Source organism: Staurois parvus, unplaced genomic scaffold (assembly GCF_062004578.1).
Source record: "Staurois parvus isolate SC_StPar_1 unplaced genomic scaffold, SC_StPar_1.0 ptg000251l, whole genome shotgun sequence".
Lineage (NCBI taxonomy): Eukaryota > Metazoa > Chordata > Amphibia > Anura > Ranidae > Staurois > Staurois parvus.
Window position 1 is genome coordinate 2,630,828 of NW_028318047.1, and position 25,830 is coordinate 2,656,657.

The window sequence follows — 25,830 nt, forward strand, 5'->3', positions numbered from 1 at the left end:
GTTTTATTGATTGCATGTCATATTCTAATTTTCTGAGATTGTGGATTTGGGGTTTTCATGAGCTGTAAGCCATAATCATCACGACTTGAACTATCACGGCTTGAACTATCTTGCTTTGCATGTAATGAGTCTATCTCATATATTAGTTTCACCTTTTAAGTTGCATTACTGAAATAAATGAACTTTTGCACGATATTCTAATTTTTCGACTTTCACCTGTACATTAGGCTTTTCAAAGTGACCATGTCATGTTTCTTATTTCCATTGGCAGGTCGCTGTAATAAATAAAGTTGCATACTCACCTTATCTATGACCTGTTCAGCTCTGCAGTCATCGCAACACTCTTCAACATACAACACTACTACAAGTGTTGAAAGCTTGTGTCCTCCATGTGCACCGTGGTTCTATCTTCTAACCCTTATATCACTGCGAAGAGCTTAAAGTGTTACTAAACCCACAACAGTCAAATCAGTCTGTATTTGCAGTAAAGTATGCTTGTTATACTTACTGGGTTAATCCTCTGCATTGTGTAAAAAGGATGTTAGATCCTGTCTTCTCTGATCCTCCCCTTCTTCTACTGTCCCCAATCCATCTGTTGATAGTACAGTGCTCTAGGAGTCACTCTGCACATGCTCAGTTTAATGTTTTTTTGCTATAGAGTTTTTTTATTTTCTTTAGGAGAGCGCATGTGATCAGCACAGGGCCAATAAGTACTTTCCAGACAGAGGGCCAGGGGTTATGCAGCAATCGGGGGAGAATGAAAACTCCTCCTACAAACTTTAACCAGTGCTTAGCCAGACACTGATAGAAGTCACAAGACTGCTGTATACTGCTGATGAGAAAAGGTATTTTGCAGTTTATATTTACTAAAATAATTTCATTTACATGTTCTATGTATTGTGGGAGACCAGCTATAGTGAATGCAGGGTCCTGGGTTTAGTAACACTTTAACCCCCCTGGTGGTATTCCCGAGTGTTGCTCGGGGTTAACTTTCAGTACCAAAAGCGTTAACCCCGAGCTGCACTCGGCATTGCCCTGCAGCGTTGCTCTGGGATCCCTCCAGCACTTACCTTGTCCTGTGCTCCCGCGATGTTCCCCCTGCAGCGTCCCCGGCTATCTCCTCCAGCTGATGCCGGCATTCGTCTTCTGGGTTCCGTTCCCTGTGAGCATCGGGATGTACGGGGGATGGAACCTGCAGGAAATGAAAAAATTTTAAAAGTGACATTCACTCAATACACTAAAATCTCATAGTATAGCATTACTGTATCAAACTATTTCACATACATTTTGTCCCTAGTGCTTTGTCCTGTGCCCTAAAAAACTATATGTGAACCCCAATACGTGATATTCAGTGAATGGGTAAAAAATATCCCCTTATAAATCAATGAAATCAAAACATGACATATACCCCAAAATATACCTCTACACCACCTCTACTAAGTGAGTACATAAACAAAATATTCCACACATACATACTCAATAATTATACATATATATTCAAAGCCGTGATGCCGAATTAATTCCTGAATGGCAACACCAGTGAATAAATAAAGTGACATAAATGCATGTAAACTTTACATGCCCTGGATAAGCAGGTTGAAAGAAATAATAGTGGGATAATTTTTATCCCACTAGGGGATAAAAATCAAAGTGAATCAGTGAAACCACTCCTTGTGGTAAACATGGGAAAAAAAAAAAGGAAAAGAGGAATCAAAAAGGTAAATGCATGTATATGCTCAAAATGATTTGTGAATCTAAACAATGCCAGTGATCCCACTATGGGATGAATACAGTGGATCCGTGAAACCACAAATGGTGGTAATTGTGAAAGAAAGAGAAAATCAGACTCACTGCCTGTAAATCGTTAACAATCACTTAAATAAACGATAGTGACCCCCTACTGGGGATAAGAGAACACCAAAAAATAGGCTAAATGCCTATAGATACTGATGTGATTCGTAACCCCAAATGGAGGTTCTGAATAAGTGTGAAAATAAGTGACTTCAAACAGTGCTTCACACTTTCTTTATATCCACAAACATAAATCAACAGTGGATAATCCACCCACCAACATAAACAAAAAACAAAAACTACAAAAAATGATTGTGTCCTATAAAGTGAAAAAATAAATAAATGTCCAATATAAAAAAGTGTCCAGAACCATCCAAATGGTGGAGGTGTACTGTAGTCATGTGATCACCAAACTGTGCAACAGGATGCTATGAATCCCACTCTAGGTGCAATGGCCCCTCACCTCCATGCGGTGACCCTGCAGGGTCAAAACGCCTTAGACAATCAAATACCACTCCCTCCAACAGATGTCAGGTCCACCGCCCTGTCAGTTCCCTCTCTGATGGTCAAGGTCCTGCATACAGCCTCCTCTCAGTGGCCCTAGAAGTAATAGCTCCTCATTTGCCCAGAAAGAGAATGCAAAGTGCTCCCACAGTGTATTAACGTTTAATGACTCAAAATGGATCAAATTCCACTCACATTTAACTTGAAATTATAAGCTTTTAGTACCTATCCACATGCTGTGGGTGTACTAATACACTGACCGCAATAGGAGTTCCAAGATGGCATCCACCCCGGAAGTTGTGTCACCACGAGCCCATGCTTGTGACATTGTAACGTGTGGGGTCGTGGTGACACAACTTCTGGTTTCTTTAATTTTTGTCCAGTTAATGAAAGTCGGTAGTGATGTTTTTGAGCCCAAAAAATCGAAGGAAAGTTTAGAAAGCTTCTGTTGAACGAATGATAAATTGAAAGGTTAACGTGCTTCTTGCCCATTGATCTGTTGGTACTGCGCCTACTGTATGTGTCCCAGAAGCAAAAAACAGACAAAAACTGATTCATTAATGTCCATTGAACGAGTTATTGTTTTAAATTTGGTCATCACAAAATTGCAATATCGTTTGCTCTCACGACCATGTGTTCGTTTCTCAGAAATCCGTTCGAACGATTTTTTGACTAATGTATGGCTAGCATTAGCATTCTCGGCATGCAGAAAATTAACTGTTTTTTAAAACGGTTAAATCGATGGGTTTAGCTCTGCTTTATTACCAACTGTGTATCATTTGAATGCCAAGACATTTCCAAAAATTGTCACTGACTACTTTTGCAGCATTATGTGTGCACCAAACCCACCTTGTAAAAACCTGTGCAGAGATCAGAAATGTGGCAGGGATCCAGCTCAAAACTACAGGAGGGGGTGGATACAAGACCAGTCACCCTGAACAAGGAGAGAGGGCAGCAGTGACTAGTCTTTATGATAGGAAGCTACTGCAAATAGGCAATGATTTATGCTAGATTACTGCATAAATCTGGAGGAAGTACACAAAGCACATGTAGATTCAAGTAAGAATACATTTGCCTCTTTAGTTTCTTATCCTGGAGTTCAGCCGTAAAATACAGTGGCTGTGTTTAACATGTACCATCTCATCAGTGAAGACGGTGTAATTGCTGAGTATCAGATAATGCTTCATGCCCCTCTAATTGTCTTGAAAAAAAGCAGACAGGAAGTTTTGATGCGACTCTCTCAAGCATTCTTTCATGTGCTGCTAGTAGGAGACAAAGGATGTGGTTTTTTTTTATATGCGTTTTACCTCCCATTGAACAGTTTTGTATTCAGTTTTGATATCACCTTCCGTATACATGCAGCAATTTCAAATCCAGATCTATGTTATGTCTTTAATTAATCTTTAATCTGACCTGCCATCTGGACAGCCTTAACAATATATTAGGCATTTATATTGAGTGTTTGTTATGCTGTGTATTGCCATCCCTTGATGCATGTAAAATGATCGTACTAGCTGTTTGTGCCAGTAAATGTGTACTGCCAGCATCTCTTGTCAGGGGGGTGGACCCACTGGCTGCTTTTCAGGCATTGCTGCTGGTAATCCCAAACACTTCTGCTTCTTATATAGGTGTTAAGAGTAGTTTTTATTTTAGATATTCATCTAGAGCTACATAAGTAATTTTTAGTGGATAAATCACACTACTAAAATTGTTAGCAATTCATTTAGTGTAGTAATCACTAATTTTGTGGGTCCTTGCTGTGTAAACTATACAAGTAGCATGTTGTAGGAATCAATCATCCATAATCGCACCGTGCTGCAGTTTGCAATTCATCCCTACTACATGATACCACATGTTACTTGTACCTGTTTAGTGATCGATTTTTACTCTTGTAGAGTGTTTTGTCCTGTGAAACTCTATGCACATTCAGTTTGGGTGAATAGGAGCAAAATGGAATGTTATTAGGCTACTTTCTCTTCAGTTTGAATGGTCTTTATAGAGTGAATCAGGAAAATACAGCATTATGGCCACCAGATGGAGCTGATGATCATAGTAAGTAAATACTTACTTACTTTGATCAGCACGTTCATCTAGTGGCCATAATTAGGTATTTTCCAATTCATTCTATAAAGACCATTCGACCTAAAGAGGAAATAGCCTAGTAAAATATGATTTTGCCACCACTGGTTCAGAACGAATATATATTCAGTTTTCCAGTGTACTCTGCAATTTTTTTTTATAAATACACAAGTTAGTGATAAGTTGCCAACAATTTTAGTAGTCTGAAGAACTACAAAGAAACTCCCTTGCAGCCCTAGGCTAAAGGAAATGAATTTAAGTTTACTTATTGGTGTTTTTTGTTTTAAAAATCTTGTTTCTGTGTATACACACACCCCCATGTGTATATTTTTTATTTAATGTATTTTTGTACTTATCTTTCCTTCAGATGTCTTCAATGATGCAGGGAATGTGACTGATGTGGGGACGTCAGCACTGTTCTCTGAATTATTGTACTGAGAGCACAGAGTGGTGTGCTGATGCTCCCATCCCCCCAGGGGTTTCGAAAATCAATAGTTACAGTTGAAATGACATTAAATTAGATGTTTCTTCCTTTTATTTTTGATATGCTGTCTTTAATATTATGGTTAACATATTATACTACTGTGGTACTGACATCAGGCATCCTATTTTACTGATAAAACCCTATTCTACCAACATTCACTTCGTTAGGTTACGCAGTCGGAGCGGGGCATTTTCTAGCACCTAACAGCAATGATATTATAGCAGGGGCTCCACAGCAAGAACAGATTGGTAAGGTAAGAACATGTCTATCATTTGTGATATGCCTATAATTCTAAGGCCAAGTACCACACTCTTAAAAGGGACAGCATGCATACTTAAAGAAGGCCTTCTCTAAAAGCAACTGGGAAGGTTTTCATTCTTAAAGTTTGTATGTAAACCCTCACCTTGTAAAACAACCTTCAGATTAATATAGAAATATAAGGCAAAACATTTATGTATACGGTACATGTTATAAATACCTTTTCTCCCTTTTTATATTAATCACATACCCTCTGTTCTCAGCTGCATGTGGAGCTCAGAGAGCTAATGGGAGGAGAAACAGAAGTGCACTGATCTTGCCAGTGAATGGCTGTGTGGGAGGGGGGGGGGCATGTGAGCAGAAGTCTGTTCATTGAAGGAGAGCAGGCTGAGTTCTCAGCACAGCTAGGAACCTGACTACGCTGTGCTCCCATGCCTAGCGTGACCAGTTTTTAATAGGAATGCAGGGGGAATGGTAGGAACATCAGGGATTTCACACAAAGGTAGCAATTCAAAGAGAAAATGATACTTTTTCATGCAAGTATATGATACAGAAGGCACATATAAGAAATATGAAATGGTGGGTTCTGCCTCTGTGTTACCACAACACATGTTAACACACATCATGTATATTAACCTTTTTCAGTGCTATTTATTTTGAATGGCATCCCAAAGCAATAGGGCAATTCAGCTCTGATACTCATGAGTTACAGTGCACCGCAATGCACGGCAACGCACTGCCATGTCAGAAAAAAGCTGAATGCCTGCCTTTGATACCTTCAAGTATGCTTAACACAATGCACATAACACTTAATAGAATGAACATGAGAACAAGTAGATTAAAGCAGAACTAGAGGCAAAACTAATTTTTTTTTCATTTTGGATAGAGTAAGGGAGGGTTTATAACCTCTGTGAGGTTTTTTTTGCCATCTGTGTCCCATTGGGGAGATTTCTCTTCACTTCCTGTCCCATAGCCAAAACAGGAAGTGAGAGCAAATTTCTGCAAAGTAAGAGAATTCCTTGGGGACCCACCACGTCACCAGAACTAGTTTTCCCATTGGAAGATTTCCATGCTATTACTTTTCTGGGGACAACCCAATATTTGGGATTTTCTTTTACTTTCAGTTTCAATGATAATGGTAAACAGGACAATTAGAGTGTATCTCCTTAATGGGGGCACAGACAGTAAAAAAAACTTACAGCAGTTCTAATCCCTCTTCACTTTATCCAAAAACTAAAAAAAAAGTTTTGTTTTTAGTTATACTTTAACTCAACACAGAAAAACAGTAAAGTGTAGATGGGTGAACTTTTATCTAAAAAAATAAATATGTTCCCTCAAGCTCTCCTCTTAAACGTTTTTTATTTCAAGCTTTTTTAATCAATTTTAAGAAATAAAATGTTCCCATTGGGAGAGAGATTACAATCTTACAGGCACCTTTGGTGAACAGATATTGTTAATCCAACCCTAAATTAATCTAACTAGAAGGTTTTAAAAGAAAATCACTTTTGATACAACCTTGTCAAGTAAAAAAAAATCACAAAGATTTGACCTCTCCTGCTGCCCACATTGTTGAATGCCAAAATCGTCCCCTGAAATCTGCTGGAAAATCAATACAGCTAGAAGATTCAATCTCATATCTCCTGTGTCTTCTGTGGCGCTTACCGGTTTTTCCCACTAACCCCATGACACTGCAGGACAGTAGTTGACATAGGGGACACCAGGCGAAAAGAGTGATGGGTGCTCTCAGAAGTTTCATATTCTCAGCACATTTCAGAGGAAGGTTTATTTCCAACAAAGCAGGTTCAGGGGCAGTATGAGAGGTAAGTATTTACTTTTGATAATATTATTATTTTTTTTACAGATAAAACTTTGTGTCCATTATTTGTTAACGAGCTTTCAAATATTTTTATTTACAAAAAAAATGGAGTTCCAGTTTTGTACCATACAGGTAAACAGCTGCCAATAGCACTCTGTCCCTATCTTGTAAAAACATTCAGAAATGAACTTCAGTAGTTGTGGCTCTAAAGGAAATGTTACCCACAGGATAAGGACATTAGGTCAAACCACTAAACTGTGAACCTTCTGAAGGGGTTTCTAATCGAGGTGAAACGGTTATGTGTGGTAATTTCCCAAACAGTTAAACCAGAAGCTTTAAAGCACTCTAAATACTAAAATCAAGACCTAAGAAAAATGAAACTCAAAACAGTTGAGGACTAAAGTTTCCAGATCTTAAACATTCTCATAATGTGCCATGCTACTTTGATACAAAGATCAGTGACATGTATGGTCCTCTGCTGCTGTTTTACACTGTTCCACACAAACATTGCATGGAGGGTAAATGGCTGTAGAGAAGGGGAGGGGGGGCATTTATTATACAACAATTAAAACAATATGTAACTTTGATGCAAAATATACAGTATGTTTTAAAGGAACCCCCGAGCATTAAACTGCAGGTTTCTTTTAGTTGCTTCCTAAAACTAGCTGGCTTAGTAAACCAGCTAAGTACACAGTGAAACACAGAAGGATTGGTGACCTGGCAGTTAGAGCCACATAGCTAAGGATCCCCACACTCCCCCGCTGGCAGAACACAGTAGCCCTGTGGGAGGAATTCCCCCATCAACACTGACTGTGTTGATAGGGGAATCGAGCAATTTTCTTTTGTTCCACCACATGTTCGATTACCCCATCAACACAGTCAGTGTTGATGGGGGAATTCCTCCCACAGGGTTATTGTGTTCTGCCAGCAGGGAGCGCGAGTATCCTTAGCTATATTGTTCTACCTGCCAGGTCACAACCTTTCATGGTGTATTTAGCTGGTGTATTAAGACAGCTAGTTTCAGGAATCTCCTAAAACAAACCTGCAGTTTAGCTTTAGGGGGTCCCTTTGAAACATATATGTTATACAATCTGTGGTCTGCATTGGTTTCCTTCTTGCTCCAAGCCTAACAAATTCTTCTCTCTGTTCTCTCCTCCTATCGATAGGTTCTTTGTTAACCCATGTGCATGTAGTACAACTGATAGACTCTTAATGCTGCCCATCCATCTCCTATTCTAAACTCTACTGTATAGGGGATGTTAAGAGACTGAAAGCAAGCCTAATTTAGGTATATAGATTAGTATTGGCTTAATATGTGCCTGGAGTTCAGTTTTAAAGTAGTAGGGAATGGCCTATTTTTTGGTATAGAATTTTTTCTGAAGTAAACATATAAATATTGCAAGTTTGTAAATGATTTACATGAATCAATATGTGGAAACAATATACTATTGCAAAAAAATAAAAGGTTGAGTTTCCTATAAAAAAGCCTAGTACTTACAGTATTTATCACATATTTGGCTCTGCCTATGCACAGTCAAGTCTGCTTAAGAACAGAATTCTGATAGTATGAAGTTACCTACTGAAGGAATATATTAGAAGTGGGCAGTGTGTTCATGTGTGGGTTGGCATCTAGGTCCAGGAAGAAGATGCTCACTACTGATGGTGACAGGGCTGCTTTAAAGGGTAAGTATAATTTCACAGATGGTATTTGTACCCTGTTGTCAGATCCCCACAACCCTAATTAATCTATTACTTCTCCCCCAGTCCCAGCTTCATATTTACTTGGTTCTTTCAGACGTGGCCTAATTCATTGTTACATCCTTATGTCTTAGTCTTTTAGTTGTCCTGCATTTGCACATTTCAACCCTATAGACTTCTATGAGGACAAGACAGGAAAGGTTTAGGAAATGACCCATAGAAATCTGTGGGCATTTTCTGCGCAGGTATGGACAGAGTGGAGGAGATACAGGACTGTAGGATGTAGGTATTGTGGTGGGTCCTGACCTCTTTGTATCAGCATACCACAATGACCATATTAAGAGGTTTAAACTGTTCTCTGTAGTCCCTGTCTAGAAGAAACTCAAGCTATAATGAGCTCAGCTTCTTAGTTCCAACCCATCTCCGGAATGCCAATATACTTTGGGTGCATGGCTAATGGTGGCACCATCAGGAACAGATAGAGAAAAATGCCAGACCTCCACGCAGTAAATTTGCATAATTGTCCCATAGGCATATGCCAAAGGTCCAATATTTTGAAGACACACTGGCCCTAATTTAATAAAGCTTTGTCACCAAGCTTACTGCATGGAATGCTGATATTTTCCTCTATAAAGTAAGATTTATAGAATTAAGTCACACCCGGGAGAAACTGCAGCTAAAAAAAGGAACAGAACATTTTACTGATGGTTTTTAACATCTGAAAATAAATCAAAGCAGCTTGAAAGGATGAGTTTCCCTAAAGTATAGTATAGCTAGATGTTTACAACTATTAGATTTTCACCAAAACTGTCATTGTCATGGGTGGTGTAGCATGAAATATCTACTCTGGCATGGTGAAAATAGCTGCCATATAGTCATGAAGCCTAAAATATGTGTAACTGGAAGTGTGATTGTTGTGAAAGGCTCTAAAGAAGCCACTGAAATTGGCAGTATTTGAAATGTTGATAACTGATATCAAAATATCATTGTTGCAGGCTTAAATACTGTACTATCCAAACACTTTTCTTCACTTGGAGCAAACGTTGTTTGGTTGATGACCTCCAGTACTGCCCTGATGGCTATTAAAGAAAAACCATCATTACATTTTGTCTTAGACTGTTCTGCTGCTCATGGGACAAAAGTAATGTAGTTCACTTTCCAATGTTGCTAGGTGTGTCTTAAGTTTAGTTATGAAGTACAACCTGCCCCCCTCCCCCTATGTCAAATCTGACAACAACTAAGAAGAAGATGAACTCATCATAACGACAGCTTGTCTCAGTTCAGAACACTTTCCTGAGAGAAGAGTGCAGAGAAACAGAATTATCTTTTTTCTGTTTTACAAGGCTAAAAAGCTCTGTGACCATGGATCTTTTTTCCTGATAGTGAGAGGCTGGGGTTACAGGAATCAGTCTGCCCATATTGCATAGTCTGTTCAGCCTGAGGCAAGATGCAGGATGTGCTTGAGCAGGAGGCATATTCAAGAGGCAGGCTGTGATTGGGAGGGGAGTGTGGTGACTTGAAAAGCTGGCAGGCTAATGCTCTTTCCTGGATAGGACGAATAGCGGCGGTCAAAATGACGACTCTCCCTTGCATCTTATACTATTTTAGGTTCAAGCTGATCCCGATAGCATCAACATTCTTCCAGAAATTGGAATTGTTGATCTACAAATTCATTTGAAGCACTGGGGGTTGCAGGGCAGCACCTAATGGTCCTATTATATCTGATCTTTTTCAAGACATATTGCTCTGACTGGGTGCACTTGGAGGTACAAGCTGTCCCATCAATCCCTATGAACCTTTTGATGTGGATTTTCCCAAAGGAATGCCGGGCAGTTTTGAGTCCCTCTTTATCGCATTCCCTACATTAATGGAACACAGTGTGCAAACTATGTCCAATAGAGTCCCCTCTCTCCCCAGTGGCCCCCTTATTCGGTAACCCTTACTTCCCAACTTGGCAAAATCATCAACAATTTACATGGTGGATCAACAAGGGTCTCTATATGATAGCACATTTTCTAGACCATAAAGCGATCAGACAGTCCTCTTATTTTTTAGAAACACAGCAGATGCCACCTGCGGAAACCATCCACCTGTGCCATATTACCCACTTCTTTCAGAATTTGGACAGGGGACGGGTTGATATAACCACTAGGACCTTGTTTGAGAATAAATGTCTACGAACCACTGCTTCCCTAGGGGGGATTTCGGAGCTATATACTCTGTTCAATAGTGGCATGGGATTCAGGCCTGGGTGAGACAATAGTAGAGAAAGCGTGGATACTTTTGATCAACCATGGTGCATAACGGAATATTCAATACCACTCTAGTGGAGATCTACAAGGTGCTATCCAGATGGTAACTGGTTCTGGTGTGGCTTGCAAAACCCCGGCACCTCTTCCCTGTTTCTGGGGGTGTGTTGGCGGGGCAGAGATATGTACTATATCTGGTGGTCTTGTCTGAAGATCCAACAATTTTAGATCCACATATTCAATCCTGTCTATTTGGTAACATGACAAAATATTCACAAAAGCTCTAAAATAGCATTTTTGCTGACATTTTGGATGAGATCCCCAGACACTTCTGAACCCTTATGTTCTTTATCTTTTCCGCCACTAAAATATCCATAGTGTGAGCATGGAAATCTCCTGTGACTAACATTGCCTTGGTCTAACACAGAATATCTTGGATTATACTTAATGAAAATTTGACCAGCATATTTAAAGACAAACAAGCTAGGTCTGAGAGGGCGTGGAATCCTTGGATTGCATATCTTCAGGTCCCCTAGACACCGGGATATCCAATGACTGAGGACTGGGACTGGGTGGACCAATTTTCTTCTTTTCTCTTTCTTTCCTCTTTCCTTACTTCTCTTTGTTTTTTTTTGTGATTAATGTTTGAAGATTATATGTGGAAGTATAAGGGGAGACCTTGGAGCCCCCCTAATTTTCGTATGTTTAAAGGAACACGGCTCCGTGCCTAATAGCAGGGGAATACTCCCTGACCTAACTGTCTTTTCACCTTGGTTTGAGATTGAGATGACACTTGACTTACATTCTTCAGTTATACTCATGCATTATGTTCTCACTGGTGGAGTCCCATACTCTGAGCATGCTGTTCCTCTCTTTTGCATTACCAGCCTTTTAGAATGGATTTTTTAGTTGAATACATTAGTATAGTTATGAGCTGACATCAAAGTGTATTGGAGGGTGAACTCATTATCTCTCTTACGCCTCCTCTCTCTACTTGTCTATGTGATGCGTGTTGGAAAATTAAATGTATCATTGTCCTATGTCTTATGTTTGAAAATCTGAATAAAAATCTATTGGAAAAGAAAAATGATAGAGACTATGAGTTATAAAATAGTATGTAAACAACTATTTAGGGTAAAATACACTTTATTTTTTTCCATCATCACAGATAACTCAGAGGGTGAAAGTGCAAATGAAATTAATACCTACAAAAGAACTACATTGTAAAAGTTACTAAGTATTAGTCCTCATGCACACTGGACGTTTTTTCAGCCACTGTTTTAGACTTTTGACGTTTTTTTCTACAGCTGGTAAACCTAGCATGTTATCCTATGTGCCCATGCACACATAGATTGTAATCAAACGTTTTTTGGCAGGGATGCTTTTTGGCTGGAAGAAAAAAAACCCAGGACTAGTGGGGTTTCTAGAGTTTTTTAGCTGTAAAAATGCTCAAACACTGAAAAATGTGGCAAAACGCAGTAAAAGACCGCAAACCGGTGTTTTTGGCTGCTTTTCGACCCCCCAATTTTTTTGAGGGCCATAAAAACACTAAAAAATGCTAAAAACCGCAAACACAGGAAAATGCCACTAAACGCTAATGCAAAAACACTATAAACAGCTGAAAAACTCACGTTTTTAACGTGACTTTACACAGCTAACATTACCGGCGTTATCAAAACACCCAGTGTGCATGGAGCCTTAAGTCATTTCTTTTTGACACAACTTGTACTATCTGTTGGTCCACCTGCACAAAGTGATCTGTGCATATATCTTAGCTGTATCGGTGATGCAATTCATTACCAGACGTTACTGCTGTTTCTGTCTTGATAGTGCTTTGTCAAAAAAAGGATAAAAAGTGTTGCACAATTTCCATGACTAAACCAGAGACAGAAACAAAGACTTAAATGTAATAAATTATACTGACTGGCTTTGTGTTTCCCAGGTCTACATCTTTGCAGTGGAGGGAAGGATGCTGATTTTGCAGTTTGAAGCTGAAGGTAAAAAGGTGTGTGTTTTTTTTTAAACCACTTTGTTACATCTGAGATCACGCAAGTTGGTTTTGGTCGTTTCCAGTTCCTCCTTTTGTTACTTGTTTCTGTATTTCTAAAGAAGCACAATTAAAGAAAAACAGTCTTTTAACTTAACTGGGTTTTGGAAATGTATTGACAAATTTTATTTTAAAGGATCAGCACTAAACGTGTTTATCTATGTACAATACCTGATATTTTGCCTGCTATGACTTTCTACTTTCATGAACGAGTAGGCTTGCTTTATATTCTAAGAGGGCTTTAGGTTTGCAAAGAAGTTGGGTTCTTGGGTTATCTTCAAATGGGTATCTCTAAGACCCAGATGCTCTGTTAGGTAATAACTACAGCTTCTGTTTGTCTTGGTTCTGTCTCCAATAACCCCCCCCCCTTCTTATTTGCTGGTGAGGCAGCCCATCATTTGGTTGGCTAATAGAAAGATGTGGGGGGTAACATAGCACCTGGGTTTTGAGGAGCTCTGTGAACCATGAATATACCAAGAATACATGTAAGCACCTGAAATGTGCAGGAAGCAGTTTACTACCATTAAAATACATTGTACCTCAGTTTGTTTTGCTGCATATGGGAAACATAAGATGTTACAGGAAACATACCTCATTTTCCATGGGGTTTGCTTTTTCATGCAGGCATTGCTGCACTTAAGCAGTCTGCTCCACTTTAGCACACTAGCACAGGTTCAAATTATGGTAAATTGGGTTATCATTGTCAGCTCATCTTCAGGAATCTAGAAACCTAAGAGTTCTTACTAGCTGACAATCCATTAATTAATTGATAAGTTTGGGTTAAAGTTAAGGATTTTTTTTATCACATAAAATACTGTTTTCACTTGTGCAGTGTGTATCAACACAGTCACTTGCAGGCTCAACCAAAGGTGCATGTGACAGGGTGATAGTGCAGGATCACATTTGGGAGACAGTTGTCCCCCCCATAATAAAGAGTTTGTGAACAAGGAACATTACGGTAAGATCACCTGGTATTATTTTAAAGCAAATTTTAAAATATTGCAAACATTTTGAAATTACAAAACCATGTTAAACCTTATTTGAGACTTTGTACGTTTGATGTTTAGTAATGTACAGTTGCAAGAAAAAGTATGTGAACCCCTTGGGATTACGTGGAGTTTTGCATGAATTGGGCATAAAATGTGCTCTGAACGTCATCTAAGTCACAACAACAGAAGAACACAGTCTGCTGAACATAATACTACACAAACATTAGATGTTGCCATGGTTTAATTGCACATAACATGTAAACATTCACAGTGCAGGGAGGAAAAAGTATGTGAGGCCCTAGCTTAATGACTTCTCCCAGAGCTAATTGGAGCCAGGAGTGAGCCAACCTTGACTCCAATCAGTGTGATGATATTGGATGTGTTGCTGACAGCTGTCCTGCCCTTAAAAAACACACACCTGTTTTGGGTTTACTGGTTTCAAGAAGCACTGTCTGATGTGAACCATGCCTCGCAGAAAAGAGCTTTCAGAAGACCTACGATCAAGATTTGTTGACTTGCATGAAGCCAGATAGGTTTACAAAAGTATCTCCAAAAGCCTTGATGTTCATGTGTCCACGGTAAGACAGACTGTCTGCAAATGGAGAAAGTTTAGCACTGTTGCTACTCTCCTTAGGCATGGTCGTCCTGTAAAAATGACTGCAAGAGCACAGCGCAGAATGCTGCATGAGGTAAAGAAGAATCCCAGAGTGTCAGCTAAAGACTTACAGAAATCTCTGGCACATGCTAACATTTTTGTTGACACATCTACAATAAGGAAAACATTAAACAAGAATGGAGTACATGGGAGGACACCACGGAGGAAGCCATTGCTGTCCAAAAAGAATATTGCAGCACGTTTGAAGTTTGCAAAAGAGCACCTGGATGTTCCACAGCACTACTGACAAAATATACTGTGGACAGATGAAACCAAGATTGAGTTGTTTGGGAAGAACACAAAACACTATGTGTGGAGAAAAAAAGGCACAGCACACCAACATCAAAACCTCATCCCCACTGTAAAACATGGCGGAGGGAGCATCATGGTTTGGGGCTGCTTTGCTGCCTCAGGGCCTGGACGGATTGTTGTCATTGATGGGAAAATGAATTCCAGAGTTTATCAAGACATTTTGCAGGAAAACGTACGACCATCTGTCCGCCAACTGAAGCTCCGCAGAGGATGGGTGATGCAACAGGACAATGACCCAAAGCATAGAAGTAATTCAAGAAAACAATGGCTGCAACAGCACAGAATACGCCTTCTGGAGTGGCCCAGTCAGAGTCCTGACCTCAACCCGATTGAAATGCTGTGGCATGACCTTAAGAGAGCGATTCACACCAGACATCCCAAGAATATTGCTACACTGAAACAGTTTTGTGAAGAGGAGTGGTCCAAAATTACTCCAGATCGTTGTGCAGGTCTGCAACTACAGGAAACGTTTGGTTGAGGTTATTGCTGCCAAAGGAGGGTCAACCAGTTATTAAGTCCAAAGGTTCATATACTTTTTCCTCCCTGCACTGTGAATGTTTACATGTTATGTGCAATTAAACCATGGCAACATCTAATGTTTATGTAGCATTATGTTCAGCAGACTGTGTTCTTCTATTGTTGTGACTTAGATGACGTTCAGAGCACATTTTATGCCCAATTCATGCAAAACTCCACTTAATCCCAAGGGGTTCACATACTTTTTCTTGCAACTGTATTTCACATATTTTGGAAATAGGGATAGTTGGCCAGTAACATAACATCCTTCTTTGCCTTGTACCTGCATTCTCTAAATGATACAAATGATAGTTGGAAGGGAATTACAGAACTGTGATAATAATGTATTGTGAAATTAGCAAAAAAATATATAATTCTGTATTTTCTCTTTTTACTAGCTTGGTTCATACTTTGGAGCATCTGTGTGTGCTGTGGATCTCAATGGTGATGGACTTTCAGATTTACTGGTTGGAGCACCAATGCAAAGCACAGTTCGAGAAGAGGGGAGAGTTTACGTTTACATGAATGCTGGAGAAGTAAGTAACTTTATATTACTTACATAGTCTATGGGTTCCCGCATTCTCACACCTCATATATTTAATTATTTTCATTTTTGTAAACATCCGCAAGCAGGAGACAAGATGGAAACGTTTAGGCACCAAATGTCACAATATAGTTTTTCCTGTGTATTTATTAGATTTGGGATCTACTAAATATTTTTCCAATAATTTCACACTAAGGGCACATTGTACAAAAAATGTATTTCTATTGTATTGATTTTCTTTGAATTTCCTTTGTTTCGGTCATCCAAGTCTAATGAGCTGAAGTTTTCAGACCAAAGGAACCAGGACCAGAAAGAAAGATCATTATTTCATTGATGGTCAGCTGTACAATAAAATACATTTAAATGCATTAGGGAAAAAGAACAGGTGTTGCCCAATGTGACCAATCAGATTACAGATATTAGTTCCTAGTGCAGGTTAGAAAATAAATTATTACAAAAGGTCGAAGCTTTTAAGATCTACTGCTGTATTTTAATTAAGGTGTAGGACGGCCCAATTTTTCCTAAGCATATTTACAGGTGGGATGCAGCAAGAAATTAAAATAGTAGATTCCATTCTACAGTGAATATAGCATGTTACAGATCTGGTGCACTACTGCAGTGTACAGGCTGTCTCTAATGGCCATGAAACTGCTGTTGCTGCTGCAAAGTTGGACTGTTTTTGGATGCCCCAGCAGTTTCCGATTTTCTGTATCCCTCAATGAACAAAAAATAATATTTGGTTCTTATACTTACCATAAAATCAATAGCTGGGAAGTTCATTGAGGGATGCAGGTCTCACCCTTCTGTGTCTATGACTGTACCCTCTGTACTGCTTTTCCACAAAACTGAGGCATGGTGGGAGTAGGAGGAGTTATACCGAGCTGGCCAAGTTTTTTGTTTAGTGTCAAATCCTTCTGTAGACAGCAGTATAACTCAACAGTCTCTGAATTCCTGAGCAACCCGACCCAGCTCCAAAGCAATTGGTTAAATACAGCATAATCTGAACAATTCAGGTTTTGCATGACATATTTACTGTTAGATTATGTTAAGCCTGGGAATATCTAATTTTACCAGTGACTGGACTGTGTATGAATTAGGATATTGGTACAGTATCTGTTTATAGAACTTCAAGTATGACATATTGTTAAAAGTAAAGTGGTATTAACATCATTTTTTTCTTAAAACGGATGAAAATAACAAAATTCACATAATGTATTTTTGATGTTTTTTAAAAAGTTTTCTCTTTGGAGCTTGGTTTTTTCAATCATCCCCAGCTCATGCTGCTTGGCGCCAATTCTCTCTGTGCCCCTGATAACTCTGGGATGAGTCTCCATTACATGCATGCTCCCACTCCAAACTCCAAGTCTACATGCAGGTGCTCAGAGTCACACACACACACACACACACACACACACACACACACACACACACACACACAGCCCTCTGTTGAGGAGAGGCATTACTTTTTGGGCTCTTTCACACAGGCTTTCCATATGTCTGTTTTGCATCTGTCTGCTTACCCTTGTATTTCTATGGACTAGCGGATGTAAATGGATGATCATCTGTTTACATCCGTTAATGTCAGCATCCGTTGACATCTGTTTTTTTGAATGGAAGAAAACCCTATTTTTCTTCCGTAAAAAAAAAAACCCGGAACAGACAAAAAATGGATGTAAACAGATGGAAAACGGATGTAAACGGACATACAGTCCATTTTTGCATTGGTAAAGGATGTAAAAAAAACGGATGTAAACTTATGAAAAACGGATGTAAACTGATATAAAACTAAAATAAACTGATGAAAAACTGATGTAAACTGATGAAAACTGATGTGAACTGATCCGCTTTTTCTTGGAAAAAAACGTGACTGAACTGATGAAAAAAACTGAACGCCCGTGTGAAAGGATGCTTTCTCTTTGTGTCTCTTTCGTGCCTGCTGTATGCTCTGCACATAGATTCAGAATACATAGCGGGAATGCACAACTAATGGAGACTCATTACAGCATCACAGGGGGCACAAAGAGAATGGGCATTAAGAAATTTGGCCATGGGATGAAAGAAAAACCATCTCCGAAGAATTATTTTAAATAAAAATCAAACGTGAATTTTGCTAGTTTTATCTGATATAGGAACTTTAACAAACATGTAATAGTCACACATCCACCACCTCCTGCGCTCAGGGGCTCAGATCAGAGGAAGGTTAGTCCAATAAAATGGTAATGTTCATCCAATACTGATCAAAGATTGTGCAGCTCTAACATGAATCTGGGGAAGCTTGATATAGACCAGCAATGGGCAAACTACGGCCCGCGGGCCGTCTACGGCCCTGCGGACCTTTTAATCCGACCCGCGGAGCTAGGCTCCTCTCACAGTCCGCCCTGAAGACCGGTGTAGCATGAAAATCTGTCTCCTATGAGGATCTGTCCCCCTCGACGTATCTGCGCATGTGCCTGAGATCGCCCATCGGCTGCTAATGCCTGAAACTGGCACATGCGCAGATACGTCGAGGGGGACAGATCCTCATAGGAGACAGATTTTCATGGTACACCGGAATGGCGCGGGACACGGCGAGAGGAACGCGCGGAGCAAAGGTAAGTGAATTGACACAGGGGGGACTTGGGGACTTAATATGGGGGATGAATTAATATGGGGAATGAATTACTATATGGGGGATGAATTACTATATGGGGGATGAATTACTATAGGGGGGATGAATTAATATGGGGGATGAATTAATATGGGGAATGAATTACTATGGGGGATGAATTACTATATGGGGGATGAATTACTATGGGGGATGAATTACTATATGGGGGATGAATTACTATATGGGGGATGAATTACTATATGGGGGATGAATTACTATGGGGGATTAATTACTATAGGGGGGATGAATTACTATGGGGGATGAATTACTATATGGGGGATGAATTACTATAGGGGGGATGAATTACTATAGGGGGGATGAATTACTATGGGGGATGAATTACTATAGGGGGGATGAATTACTATATGGGGGATGAATTACTATATGGGGGATGAATTACTATGGGGGATGAATTACTATATGGGGGATGAATTACTATATGAGGGATGAATTACTATATGGGGGATGAATTACTATATGGGGGATGAATTACTATATGGGGGATGAATTACTATGGGGGATGAATTACTATAGGGGGGATGAATTACTATAGGGGGGATGAATTACTATGTGGGGTGAATTACTATAGGGGGGGTGAATTACTATAGGGGGGATGAATTACTATATGGGGGATGAATTACTATATGAGGGATGAATTACTATGGGGGATGAATTACTATGGGGGATGAATTACTATATGGGGGATGAATTACTATGGGGGATGAATTACTATATGGGGGATTAATTACTATGCTTACTATGGGGGAATATTACTATACTTACTATGGATGACACATACACATCATTCATCTACTCTTGGTCCGGCCCCCGGGTCCAATATATGAACCCATTGCGGCCCTCAAGTCAAAAAGTTTGCCCACCCCTGATATAGACTGTAGTAGAGAACAAAAGAAAAGAGTGCACCAACCTTGCGCATTACCTCAGTAAACAGTTCATGAATTTATTGATAAATTATACTCACAAAAGTAGCAGTAAAAAAGGCATATAACATCCGTAACCAACACAGGGTTAAAATCAGTAATCTAAATGGTCATTGTAGACCTTTTAAGCTTTGAGGAAGAAGGGACCCCCCTTCGAAACGCGTCAGTTTGACCAAGAGTTTATCTCCCTTCCAGATGGAACTCGCACGTGTATTTTAATCCTGTGTTGGTTATGGATGTTATATGCCTTTTTTACTTCTACTCTTGTGAGTATAATTTATCAATAAATTCATGCACTGTTTACTGAGGTAATGCACAAGGTTGGTGCGCTCTTTTCTTTTGTTCTCTACTACAGAACATGTAATAGTATCAACCACAAAATCACCTTTACAGAACAGGTTAGTAAAACTAGATTAAACTTCAACACAGTTACCCTTTTTTTATCGAAAAATAATATAACTTTTTATTGAAAGTTTTTATACAATTCAAAAACTCAAACAGACAAAAAGAAATAGTATGCATGGCCAGTTATCCTTTAATTACAAGTAGACAATATGCAATATATCTATTATTCGTTCACTAATGATACCTTGCTCTCAATTCAAGACCTGTAGGATTGCATTAAGTATGAATAAACACACCACAACCCCTGCACCTTCCATGTACTTTTAATTGTTTTCCACCTAAGTATGATTATAGCAGGATCATTATCAAGTGATAATTTGAGTTGACAATCCACTTCTCTCAATAGCAACATCTATTTCCCAAGAGATAAAGTGATAGCGTTAGGTGATAATGATATATTACGTCTCTCATTCTGCGGAGTTCTTTCCTCCGATCATCACAGTTCACCTCGATTTTACTGAAGAATAATTATAATTCTCAAATGTTTATTCAATCATCTGTTCTTTAGTAGTAGGCAATGTATGACCCCAGTAAGGACATCTTAGTTGTATTAGCAAATTGGAAGGCTGTGTATTTAGAGAGCTGAAACATGGGAATTGTTGGATCTAGACACAAGGCGATGTCAACATTTGCATACTTTTATTATGACATTTTATCATGACATTATGATGGATATTTGGTACATTTTCTTTCAGAAATTAATAAGAAATTGTAGCAAGGGTTTTTATGAGTGTGCATCTGGTGATTCCCTGTGATGATGGAAATATACCCATGCACTAGATTATGTGTGAATTTCCCATATTGTCTACTATGACACAGGGATGCTTGCTGTTGGGCTGCATCCAACCTCATAATCTATTGGTTTGAGACAGATCAATTGTGGTATAACCCAGTATTCTTTTTTTTTTGAAGTGAAGATTTCTTTTTACTTTACCTAAAAATTAATCATCAAAGGGGAGAAAAAAACTGGTTGCATTGATCCTATATATGGAAACATGATTTGAGACTTTGATGTGAATTTTGAATTGTTAGGTTTGTAGGCCTCAAAGTAATATTTGTAGGTAGCCTGGAAATAAAGTAAGAACCAATTCTCTCTTTCTCACGGTGAGAAGTGAGGTCCCCTCTCCCTTTTTTACCCTTCCTTCCTTCTTTGTTGTAGAATGAGTATATTATTGATGGAAAGAGTTGGTAAATATATATATATATAAAGATAAGGGATCAAACCATGTGCACAGTTGTGCTCAAACGTTTGCATACCTTTGGAGAATTGGTTATAGTATGTGCCATTTTTAGAGAAAACATGAGTGAGCAGGCAAAACACATTTATTTTATTTCTTATGGGATTCATATTCAACTGTAGGTCATAACAGAATGGCACAATCATAAAACAAAACAAATAAACAAATGAAATGACCCTTGTTCAAAAGTCTGCACGCGCTCAATTCTTAATACTGTGTATTGACCCCTTTAGCATCAATGACAGCTTGCAGTCTTTTGTAATACACTGCTCAAAAAAATAAAGGAACACTTTTTAATCAGAGTATAGCATCAAATCAATTAAACTCCTGGGATATTGATCTGGTTAGTTAAGTAGCAGAGGGGATTGTTAATCAGTTTCAGCTGCTTTAGCGATAATGAAATTAACAATAGGTGCACAATGAGACAACCCCCAAAACAGGAATGGTTTTACAGGTGGAAGCCTCTGACTTTTTTTTTCCCTACTCATCTTTTCTGACTGTTTTTCACTAGTTTGGCATTTTGCAGCTTTTGGCTAGGGTCAGTGTCACTACTGGTAGCATGAGGCGATACCTGGACTCTACAGAGGTTGCAGTCCAACTCCTCCAGGATGGCACATCAATATGTGCCATTGCCAGAAGGTTTGCTGTCTCTCCCAGCACAGTTTCAAGAACATGGAAAACAATTCCAGGAGACAGACAGTTACTCTAGGAAAGCTGGACAGGGCCGTAGAAGGTCCTTTGTGCAGGGAGGAACAGGATGAACACTGCCAGAGCCCTACAAAATCACCTTCAGCAGGTCACTGGTGTGAATGTCTCTGACCAAACAATCAGAAACAGACTTCATGAGGGTGGCCTGAAGACCAATGTCCTCGAGTGGGCTCTGTACTCACTGACCGGCACCATATAGCTCAATTACCATTTGCCATTGAACACCAGAATTGGCAGGTCCACCACTGGTGCCCTGATGAGAGCAGGTTCACCCTAAGCACATGTGACAGATGTGAAAGGGTCTGGAGAAGCCATGGAGAACGTTATGCTGCCTGTAACATCTTTCAGCATGACCATTTTGGTGATGGGTCAGTGATGGTCTGAGGAGGCATATCCATGGAGAGATGCACAGACCTCTACAGGCTAGATAATGGCACCCTGACTGTCATTAGATATCGTAATGAAATCCTTGGACCCATTGTCAGACCCTACACTGGTCCTGGGTTCCTCTTGGTGCACGACAATGCCCGGCCTCATGTGGCGAGAGTATGCAGGCAGTTCCTGGAGGATGAAGGAACTGATAATTTTGAATGGCCCCCACGCTCGCCTGACCTAAACCCAGTAGAACACCTGTGGGATATATTTCGGTCCATCTGCCACCAGGTTGCACCACAGACTATCCAGGAGCTCAGTGATGCCCTGGTCCAGATCTGGGAAGAAATACCCCAAGACAGCATCCAACATCAGATTAGGAGCATGCCCCGATGTTTTCAGGCATGCATACAAGCACATGGGGGCCATATAAACTACTGAGTACCATTTTGAGTTGCTGCAATGAAATTTCAGCAAAATGGACTAGCCCGCTGCATCATTTTTTCACTTTGATTTTTGGGGTGTCTTTGAATTCAGTCCACTGTAGGTTGATGATTTTCATTTCCATCAAATGATGGGGCATCCTTACATTCCTAACATATTACCCAGTCCATATCAAGATAGATATCCAGCATGATATTTTTTCCCATTGAGATCTAATGTGTTTTCAACATGTTCCTTTACTTTTTTTGAGCAGAGTAGTTGTCTATGAGGCCCTGAATTCTTGCAGGTGGTTCAGCATGCCCATTCATCTTGGCAAAATGCCTCCAGGTCTTGCAAAGTCTTGGTTGTCTTGCATGAACCGCACATTTGAAATCTCCCCAAAGTGGCTGAATGATGTTATGGTCAGGAGACCATGATGGCCACTCCAGAACCTTCAGCTTTTTCTTCTGTAACTACTGGAGGATCAACTTGGCCTTGTGCTTAGAGTCATTGTAGTGCTAGAAAATCCAAGTGTGTCACATGCACATCTCTCGTGCAGAAGAATGCAAATTGTCTGCCAGTAATTTCTGATAACATGCTGCATTCATCTTGCCATCAGTTTTCAAAAGATTCCCGATGCCTTTGAGCTCACACACCCCCTAGACATCAGCGAGCCGCCGCCATGCTTCACAGTGGGGATGGTATTCTTGTCGCTGTAGGATTTGTTGACCCCTCTCCAAACATATTGCTTATGGTTCTGACCATAAAGCACTATTTTGTTCTCATCACTCCAGATTACAGTGTGCCAGAAGCTGTGAGGAATGTCAAGGTATTGTCGGGCATATTGTAACTTTTTTGTGACATTAGCGCAGTAAAGGCTTCTTTCTGGCAATTGTGCTTCTTGAAACAACCATACCATATTTTTTCCAGAGCAGCCTGTATTTCTCCTGAGGTTATCTGTGGGTTTTTCTTAATATCCAGAACAATTCTTCTGGCAGTTAAGGCTGCACTCTTTCTTGGTCTACCTGACCTTGGCTTGGTATCAAGAGATCCCTGAATTTTCTACTTCTTATTAAGTGATTAAACAGTACTGACTGGCATATTAAAGGCTTTGGATATCTTTTTATATCCTTTTCAATCTCTATAAAGTTCCATTAGCTTGTTAGCATGTCTTTTAACAGTTCTTTTCTGCTCCCCATGGCTCAGTATCTATCTTGCTCCGTGCATCCATGTGAGAGCTAACAAACTCATTGCCTATTTATACACAAACACTATTTGCAGTTTAAAATCCGCAGATTTGGGAAATGAACCTTTAATTGCCATTTTAACCTGCGTGTGTGACCTTGTGTGTCTGTACCAAGGCCAAACATTCCAGGGTATGTAAACTTTTGATCATGGCCATTTGGATGATTTCTGCTATCATTATGATCTAAAAAGGAGCCAAACAACTATGTGATAATAAATGGCTTCAAATGATCACTAGACTTAAAGGAGAAGTACAGCAAAAGTTATTTTGGCTGTGCTTCTCCTGTGGGTCACAGGAGTTCAGTTCATTCTACCACAGAGTCTGCAGCAGCACCTGGCTCAGCCTCTCAGTGATCCGCTGAGAATCTGAGCCAGCGGCTCCCTTCCGTTTTACAGCCCAGCACGCATGCGGCGGAGACATATGCAGCATCGGACCGATGTGGCATCCACCTATGTAGGTATAATTGGGGGGAAAAAACAAACCCCATACTTCTCTTTTAAACAAAAGGCATGACTAGTCATATTTTTCATATCAATGCCAAAATTCACAATTTCTGCCAGGGTATGCAAACTTTTGAGCACAATGGTATAAATAGTTAAAGCAATAATAAACCTAAAAGCAAATATTTGTTATATTGCAGCTTACCAATTCTTAGATGTGATGGCTGCAGTAGTTTTCTTTTTTAGTTTTTCTTCTGTTTTCATCTGGTGATCTGGCCAGTAAGTCTGTTATTTTTCAAAAGAACAAGCTCTCTTCCAGACGTAGAAAAAACGTTTAACCGTGGCAGGGGACTTACAATGATCAGCTTTTTTATAAAACACCTTTACCCTAAAAGGAAAAAATATTTGCTGTAACTGATTATAAAGTGGTAGCTGCAGTTTTCTTCAGTTTGTTAGTGTAGTTAAATCTGCTTCTACAGATTGGTAAGCTGCCATTTATTACATTTTTGGCTTTGGGTTTAATAGGAAATAAGAATGTTGAATGCTTTTAAAATGTATTTTATGTGATTACCTTTAGTATTCTCTCTTTCTGTATTCTTCTTTCGTATTGTATCTTATTGTTATGGAAAATTGAATAAAAATAGATTAAGTAAAAAAAAAAATCAAAGAGGTATTAAAAAAAAAGAAACCACTTCATCACATGTGTAATTAGTCTCAACATTCCAACTGATCCTGACAGCTGATAGCAAGCCTCCCCATTGGTTTACAAGCAGGGGCGGACTGACAACTCATGGGGCCCCCAGGCAATAGGGGACCATGGGGTCCTTGTGTCCTTGCCCACACTCAAACCACACCCAAAAAAGCCTATGAAAAGGTACCAGGGGCATCTCATGGGGCCCCCTTCTGACCCCGGGCCCTTGGGCAGTGCCCGAGTTCCCAAATGGTCAGTCCGCCCCTGTTTGCAAGGTTCAGCTCTTGCTGGATTTTTTGGGTGTAATTGGTTAAAATATTACTTAGCATACACTATGCTTTGCCCAACTCATGAGATTCCATAGGTCACACTGTGAAAAGGAGAATCCATAACCTCTTAGGGAATCCCTTTTTCTCAGTGTTCTGTGGATATATGATCTTTTCAATGTAGCTACAACTATACAGGGAGGGATGGTCTATTTCTAGTTTGCAATCTCTAGTGAGTCATGAACTATCAATTATAACTGCAAGCACTGAAGATATAGGCATCAGTTCACAAAAACACTTTTGTTACTGTGCAATCTCCTGCAATAGAAATTGGTGTTTTCAGTTCATTAAAGGTTTTATCTCACAGATCAGTATATTTAGCACATAGGTCTTGAGTGTAGAATTGGATCGCATGGGTGTTCATACCCATGGGATCCGATTCTGCAAATCACACTGCATTTTGCGAACCTATTTTAGAGTGTCTTTAACTTAACATACACACCCGCAGCGG

The 25,830-nt window shown here is 39.6% G+C and overlaps 1 protein-coding gene across 1 annotated transcript in view; it reads left to right on the top strand.

The window, feature by feature from the left end:
- Positions 1-25,830, top strand: part of ITGA4 (integrin subunit alpha 4) — a 188,606-nt gene that overhangs the window by 69,593 nt on the left and 93,183 nt on the right. The window contains exons 7-9 of the mRNA XM_089680832.1: positions 5,026-5,111; positions 12,822-12,884; positions 15,797-15,934. Coding sequence (XP_089536958.1) covers positions 5,026-5,111; positions 12,822-12,884; positions 15,797-15,934 — 287 coding nt within the window. The remainder of the gene's footprint in view (positions 1-5,025; positions 5,112-12,821; positions 12,885-15,796; positions 15,935-25,830) is intronic.